This window comes from Sesamum indicum, linkage group LG8 (genome assembly GCF_026168435.1).
Source record: "Sesamum indicum cultivar Baizhima isolate 11 linkage group LG8, ASM2616843v1, whole genome shotgun sequence".
Lineage (NCBI taxonomy): Eukaryota > Viridiplantae > Streptophyta > Magnoliopsida > Lamiales > Pedaliaceae > Sesamum > Sesamum indicum.
The window spans coordinates 26,485,854-26,493,971 of record NC_142664.1 but is presented as its reverse complement, the minus strand read 5'-3'; the positions used below and the strand labels follow the sequence as shown (position 1 = coordinate 26,493,971).

The following is an 8,118-nucleotide window of genomic DNA, read 5'->3' as shown; positions in this document are numbered from 1 at the left end:
TTGAACCCATTCACTCATAACACCAAGAATCAGGTACAAGCATTCTTCTTGTTAGAACCACATCTTCCCCATTCTTTTCTATATGTTTTCCTCTGTCAATGTGTTATTCAATCTCATACCACTTCATTCTGATAACTTTGGGGATCTCCGTGGATCATCTCCTATTGGGGATGACAATTAGGATGAGTAAATTGGAGACCTGCCTCGCCTCGTCATCTCAAATGAGGCGATGCCGAGTTCAAATAAATAATCGCATCCTGCTCCATCGCTACAAAATCAATAAATAAGCAAATCATGATATAACGCAAGAAGTTCATCATCTTCTTCATTAAAGCGTGAACCAGAAGCAGAATCAATACGAAAGGAGGAAATACATCAATCTTCTTCAACCTACCACTAACTCTACAGAAACATAAATTACATTTATTACTACAAACTTATTTCGCTTTTCCATTTCAAATACACGGGCATAGTCAGCCACATATAGGCCGCCCATTTTGCAGTTCGTCCACAAGCATAGCAGCACCACAGGACTTATGAATTATCATCAAGCATCATCGACAACAGCAACCCTTGAACAAAGTCACTTCTCTTTGCCTTCTCCTCCTGATCTTTGATTGACATGGGAGGCTGCTGCACTTTTCTGCAAAACAGAATCCAATAAAGGAGATTACGTTAGCAGTTTGAAGGGCCGTAGAAACCTCAAAAGAAATTTAACACCGAACAAAACAAAGTTTTGGGAAGCTTAACTGGACTATAAAAGTGTCGTAACAGCTACCCAGATAATTAAGTTATATTACCATATAAGATCTCAATGGCGCAGGATTAATATCAATTCTCCATTCAACAGGTTTGTAGGATTTTATTTCTCTATCATCAACAGACATTTCAAGATACAGTAACCGAAGCATGGAGCAGGAGTTCTAGAGCCCCAAAACAAAAGAAAACTTATTCTAAGTGAAGACACTCAAAGCGTCTAAAAAACCATGTAGTTTGATATATAATTTTAAGCTAAGCATCTCAGGTGTTGCAATACATTATGATCATAACTTCAGCAGGGATCACGTTGAAAGCCAATTCAGCTATCTGATACCACTCTAACTTAATGGAAAGATGAGGATTAACTAAAGTTAAAGACATCTAGTAGAAACAAAGATCTATAATTGTCCTCCAGAATGTCAATCCCTCGACATACTTCACTGGTCTCCCAATATTCACATGCCTCTCTTCTATTTTCCTTTCTCCCTCTCTACATCATTGTCGACCTAACTTTGCCATGTCCAGCTCCTTAAATCTAAATCCTTCTCCCAAGAGGTTCGGCTAATTGTCTTTGCTAACAACCCCAAGTTTACCGTGACACCTCCATAAATTTGAGTGCAGACTTAAGTATGCTAAAGCCTGTGAACTGAAGCATTTAAAATTCTTGGATTCATCCTCATGAAGGTACGTGCTTTAAATTGATCTGACGCCTAGCTAGGGTGTCCATGTAGCTGGAGAAGAAAAAAAACAAAATCTATACCCACACCAAGAAAGATTATATACTCCCCCCCCCCCCCCCGCCCCCAAAAAAAAACCCCCAACGTCACCTAATCCTGTAAACCTCTCTTCGACATGATACGTCAACCAGCCCCAGTGCAACCAACTGTACTTTGTCACCAACATAATAGGATGCAATGCCCACCAAAAACCAGTACTCCCCAGTTCTCCACTTCAATCTCTTGGTAAACTTGATTTTTAATCCAAGTAATACTTGAGCATGTGCAAGATTATGGCGCAGCACGCATGGAACTCAGGCAAGTAGATTTTGCTGTTCTGATCTGCAAGCCAGAGTGTCCACACCCTTAAATTGTTGTCTCGGATGACCATATAACAAGCAGCAGGCAAATAGAGAACTGATGGGAATATTCAAGAAATAACAAAGAATAAAGACTTCTTTCAATACTTGTTGAGGAGGAAGGAAGAAACGTGAAACAAGAAGCAAGTCATCACCGATGCCTTTGAAGTGGCAAACTATTCCGCTACCATCCTTAAAAGTGAACTGCAGATTTTTCATCCATGACTTGCAATCTAATTATGTTTGTTGAGGCTACAAGCCACAATTAGCTGATTCAGTCACCAGGATCAACAACTATGTTGACCTGGATATAGATAACCCACAAGCAAACAAACCAACAAGACAAAGTCCCATAACATTGATTTGTTCGGTGATATAGTTTTCTTCCTATCTCTGTGTCATCAGGTCTATTCACTGTGAGTATTGCTATAAACATGAATGTTTGATGAGAGAAAAGGTGCAGATAGAAGAATATGGAATAACACATAAAAGGGAGCAGATATCTCAAATTGAAGAACCTGAGCTTGTTTTAGGTGAACTACACTGCTAACATAGTGTTGATTTCACCGCATCAAAGTTTTGTCAGAGTTTAAACCAGTCCGTAGTAGAATAAGCAAATAAAAAAATACTTATATCTTTACCAATCATACATGAAGTTGAGCTCATGGTATGCAAACCCAAGTTACCCAAGAAGGACCAAACAACAATTTTCAAGGACTGACTACTGTGTCTATCACAATTACAACATAATCTTTTTGCAGCTCTTATTCATGATATTTGCTGCTTATAAGTATCTAACGGATATAAACATTTGTCACCAAATTCAACATTGAAAAAACCAGTGAACACAATAATGCATTAATAAATGATAGAAAGATCTAGACAAACCTTACAAATGGAACTATCAACTTTTCCAAGAAAATGCAGCAACAAATGCATACCTTCCTTTCACTAACAAACTAAGAAAATTTAGATGCTTAACAGGCAGCAGCTTCAGGACTTTATAAGCATGTCAAATACTTCAGAATTTGCAGAGGTAAAGAAATTTAAATGGTGCAACAAAGTTTAGCAATCAGCCACAGAAAAAGAATGATGAAACAGTGTCTATTTATCCTTTCAGGAAGATCAGGTTAGACATATCTCCAATTTGTAGCAAAATGGACTGGGATCATGCACATAACCAGTGAGTTCAGATCTTCTGTCACACTTTTAGAGTTAGCACTTTGTCTCAAATATGCATGCTTTGCAACTAGCAAGCATCCAATTTTAACTATTTTGGGGTCCCCATATAAACTTGTCAAAGAATTACACTAATGTGACACAAGTATCATATAAAAAGGTGAGCTAGAGATCTTTTGCCACCGGATGCTGACATATGACATATGTTAGGGCTATACAACCATAGCAAGAACCGAGGGACAGAAGCTGTCTATTACCTCTCTGAAATGCTATCAGTTGAGCTTTTCTTTACTGATGTTGACTCCGTTGAAGAGTGTGATGGAACATTTTCATAATCTTCGACCATCGGCAAAATGAATGATGACAACAGCGGATCTGGCGCTGCATTACTTGAAGAAACTATGCAGGAAGACCCTCCAAAGAGGGACTGCAAATTCCCTTCTCTCAGCTCCCTCCTCAACAAAGAAAGAGTAGAATGTGAACCAGCTTTTCGTGATTTTCTCTTGCGCTGCATGTAATCTCTAGTCAAGGAACTCATAATGCAAGGTTAAGTTCTTCTAGCATAGACCCTTATTGCATGAATGAAAAAAAAACAGCTATTGGGGAATTGACATAATCTTGCACTTCCAAAATTTCAAGAATTTATGGTCAGGGTTACTTTGAATAACCAAAGAACCAATTGCATGTAAGACGACATTTCTTCTATCATTCATAGAATCTCGTACAAATCCTGGGGTGACATATAAGACTGCATAAGAATATAAATTTGAATTAAGAAACATAGAAATGATCCCGTAACTGAGTTCAAGAGAAGTACAAAAATAACTGAAATGCAAACTAAGAAGAAGGATATCTTAAAGACATTCCCATGTTGCAAGGTAATATGAGCTACCATGTCGACACCCACCCTCATCGCGCAAACTGGACATACCTGCAAGGATATACTAATTTTAATATCACTTGAAACAACAAACATTGGAATTACTATCAAATAAAATATGCCTGAAACATAGGGAAGAAAAAGTTCTTTGAAAATAATTCAGATCATTCTTGAACGCTTGTGATCAAACTAAGTTCTCAAGAGAAAATTCTTTTAAAAGGAGTTCCTTTAAGAATGATCAAGGAAATAAATCTTGAGAAGAAAAATAAACAGAGTGGGATGGAACAAGCTTAGGAATTCTGGTAACATCTCCTAAACCACCGAAGCAGACAAAGTCTGCTTAGAGTTACTAAATTCAGAATTGATCCATCTCTCTCCTTTTTCTGCACAAACTTTGAAAGCGGAGAATGGTTTACCCCATGATATATGTAAAGTGTCGTCTCTGCATATCCCATAACAAGTAATAAATTCTCAAACTTTATTGATATAAGAGAATCACCAATGATTATCTAGTTCATTCAGTCTCAGCTTTGCACATCAAATGATGCAGCAGTTAAACATCTCTTAACGGTTTCGGTGCAACTTCAACATTTCATACATAATAATATAAGTAATGGAGAGGACAATAGAACTTTACCCCATTCCTGGCTTCTACAGGATGCTCATCATCAATGTGGCAACATAGTCCCACAATATCAAAATAATCCGTACAAAAAGGGCATGGATATTCCTCCCTTATGTCATCATCCACGTCTATTTCCTCAAATCCCATGAGCATTTCTGCATCAAAACTATCCCATTTCATTCCTACAAAGGATACCCATCAACCCCAAATGCTAGAGTGGCATAAACACATGTTCTGATGCATAACATACCCCAGCAAAGATCCAATTTTTAAGGAAACCATTTAACGTTCAAAATTACATATAAATCACTGGTGAAGTGTTAAAATACCCAAACACAAATTAAGTCATTCACACACACAAAAACTCAGAGAAAACCAAGCATAACAGAAAAAACACGTTTACTTTCAAAATCCCTAACTTCGAACTTAAATCGCACCTTCAAGAATTCCACATAGATTAATAATTCAACAAAACCTAGACCGAAAGAATTCAATCATTAACATGCGACTCACAGCATCACACATGTAAACCCAACAAAAACAAAATTCCCGACCAAAACTAAATTAATTCGACCACTAACTAGAAGCACGTAATAAAATTACCCATTAAACAAAAAGCTGAAATATTGGATAACGCGTTTACCAGATCGAGATTGAAGAGCAGTTTGGTAGCGCTTGGAAGCAGAAGAGAGACGAGCAGCCCAAGAATTAGCATCCATGGCTTTCCTTTTCTCAACCTCAAAATTCAAAAAAAATTGAAAATGGTTTTGCAAATCTAAGCTCTCTTCTTCCCAGGAGCTGATTAAACTAATCAAGGGTATGCCTGATCAGTGAAAAATCCTTGCCCAGAAATTCTTCTTGATTTATGAATCTTTTATGAGGAGTGAACAAGATTACGATGATGAGGATATGAGAGACAGAGGGAGAGAGAGCGAGAGAGAGAGATAAAGCGAAGAGGGCTTGCCTTTGCGAGGTGAAATGAAAATCCACCGAAAGGAAGAAGAGAGTTGTCTTCCACACACCTTTTATATTGTTTTTTCTTTCTTTCTTTTTTTTCCCCTCTTTTTTGCCTTTTCCGGATTTTGTTTTCCTGACAGCCCGATGTGTTGTCTCATCCTTATTACTCCCAAATCTATGATGAGATTTTGAGCATAAAGTTGGAAGTTCCCGGTAAAAACACGACAAATAAATTACATTAACATTCCTCAAGATTGCGTAGAAAAACATATAAATGTTTTTTATATTTTATAAAATTATAAAATATTATATTTAAATTATAATTATAAATATAAGTATACTCTTTATTAAGTTATAAAAAGAATAACTATGCTCTCCTCTCTTGAGGTTTGATTTAATTACACATAAATCTCATGTAGTTTGAGAACTTACATCCCGAATTTATTGATATTAATGAAAAAATTGGAAAAAAAATATATTTACCCCCAATTGGCTTAGACGTATAGTAGGTCAAATAAATCTTTTTTTTATTAAATTACCCTTATACGTCCTCATACGTTAATGAATGTGGGGAGCTATATTTTCACCATTATAAGAGTAGTTTAGTATCAACAAATTTGGTAAATTTTGACTAACGGATGGACTTATTTATTAGACTAAAGCAAACCACAAGATGCTAAATGTAATTTTCAAACCACATGAGATTTATGTGTAATTACACCAAATCTTATAGAATGGGAGTGTAATTATCCCAAATTTAAATAAGCATTCTTTAAGTTATATTGCGCTAACCCCTTTAAAAAGTGTAACTGTATTATTGCAGGGAAAAAAAAGAAAAAAAAATTATTTGTATATTTAAATCTAACCTTAAAACGTGTCAATATAATTTACGCGAAAAAAATTAGTGTCATCTTTTTCCAGTAAAAAGGATAAATATTTGTATGCCAAGATTGTGAATTTCAACTTATTTGGGGGGGGGGGGAGTATGTTTATAATTATGTATCTTTTACTTTATCTTAAATTTTATATCGCCAAAAAGCATAATTTTAAATGAATCTACTCAATCACCAAATCGGCAAATACCTCTAGGACGAAGCTAGTAAAGCTCGAATAACAGCATTGAAAGATGCTTCCCCGATTACTTTCTAGTTGCCCACTGCACTCCACGTCCCCATTTAAGCATAGACCAATGCCACTTGACACTTCTCTGAATAACTCGAATATATATTATAAAAAATAAACAGTCATAAAATTTTAATTTTAATTACTAAACTAACCCACTATCATAGGTCCGTTTTTAAAAAAAAAAATCAAGTGATGTCCTTTTATTGAATGTTGTTAGGATTACCCATTTATTCAACCTTTTTTTTTTTTTTTTTTGATAATTGAGAGCTTTGTTTGGAAATAAATTTTAAATGAATTTCTAAAGATGACATTTGAAAAATTAATTAAATATTTTATTGATTGATATTAAATAAATTTCTACATAAACCGCATCGCTAAATCCATTTTTAAAAAAGGAGAGAATTAGTGATAATTTAAATTCATATAAAAGATTTTCTCAATTTAAATTTGGAAATAACTTATATTCATATCAAATATTCCTTTAAATAATTTGTAAATACTTTATACAAACGTTTTCAAGTAAATAAACAAATAGCTCATACTCTGCTGAATTTTATTTCCCATGCGACTCCAAAACCTTGCATCTGTTTTCATGTACTACTCGTTATGACACGTTGTATCTACGTGCATATATAATAAATATTTTTTTACGTTTAAAATATATATTATAAATGAGAACAAAATATACAAATAAATACATTATATTAAAAAAAATAAAAGAGAGAAAACTAATTTATTAGTTAGAGTATAATTTGAAAAGTTGACTAAGTTAGTTATCTTATTAATTGAAGGACATTTTTTACTTTACAAAAAATTGGTGTGGCGATGTTTAGGATAAGTGGCTTTATCATGACGTTTTTTGTTACTTAATTCAAATATTTAAAATATATATTTTCATCTTTTTACCAACAATTCCTATTGTCAATAACACATAAATCATGACTTAAGTGAATAAACAAAAGATGTAAAATTATACTTTTATTCTTATAGGACATGGAGGACAACACTTTTAATTTTTTATCTAAGGGCGTTTTAATTTGGTTTTACAACTAGAAAAAATCCATAAATTCAATCTCATTTTTAGTTTTTCGTAAAAAAAAACAGACATATTGCACGTGTCCAGTAGTCAATTATTTTGGAAAGAAAAATAATTATATTTTTTGTCTTATAAAATATGATAGTATTTTACTTTACAAAAAATTTAATTTAATTTTAAAATTAAAAAATTCGACACATTTCGTCTTTTATCTTCTGAAACGAACTTCCCAATCCCCATGCATCGTAATCCTTTTGCCTTAATCTCAAGAGCCCCAAAATCCCTCCTGTTTTTCCTTAATTTTTTCTTTAACCCTCCCTATCAAAATATTCGTGAAATTAGAAAAATAAGAATGATTTGTAGTGGTTAGAGATCGGAGATCATGATGTCGAGACATTTAGATGCATTACTCGACTGTGAAAATTCATTTGAGGTCAGAGATATGACTATTTTTTCAAGTCTTGCCAAGTCTGCGTATGTTT

At 34.2% G+C, this 8,118-nt stretch overlaps 1 protein-coding gene across 2 annotated transcripts; it reads right to left on the bottom strand.

Annotated features, from left to right (window-relative positions):
- Nucleotides 1–300: 300 nt before the first annotated feature.
- Nucleotides 301–5,516, bottom strand: LOC105168946 (protein DEHYDRATION-INDUCED 19 homolog 3). 2 transcript variants are annotated; one of them, XM_011089168.3, is made up of 5 exons: nucleotides 5,162–5,516; nucleotides 4,531–4,700; nucleotides 3,867–3,944; nucleotides 3,271–3,527; nucleotides 301–643 (listed from the first exon to the last, which is right to left on the bottom strand). In XM_011089168.3, exons 1-5 carry the CDS (start codon nucleotides 5,235–5,237, stop codon nucleotides 535–537), a joined length of 690 nt encoding a protein of 229 aa, XP_011087470.1. In that variant the 5' UTR covers nucleotides 5,238–5,516; the 3' UTR covers nucleotides 301–534. The 2 variants fall into 2 exon arrangements, with proteins under 2 accessions (XP_011087470.1, XP_011087471.1); XM_011089169.3 differs by having other exon boundaries at nucleotides 4,531–4,673; nucleotides 5,162–5,515.
- Nucleotides 5,517–8,118: the final 2,602 nt, after the last annotated feature.

Bases quoted from the DNA above. Each gene is read 5' to 3' on its own strand.
- LOC105168946 (XM_011089168.3), bottom strand. From the start codon at position 5,237: ATGGATGCTAATTCTTGGGCTGCTCGTCTCTCTTCTGCTTCCAAGCGC. The intron at 3,945-4,530 runs GTAAAGTTCTAT...ATATCCTTGCAG, and splicing joins CTGTAGAAGCCAGGAATGGG to GTATGTCCAGTTTGCGCGAT. The intron at 3,528-3,866 runs ATATCCTTCTTC...ACTAGAGATTAC, and splicing joins AACATGGGAATGTCTTTAAG to ATGCAGCGCAAGAGAAAATC.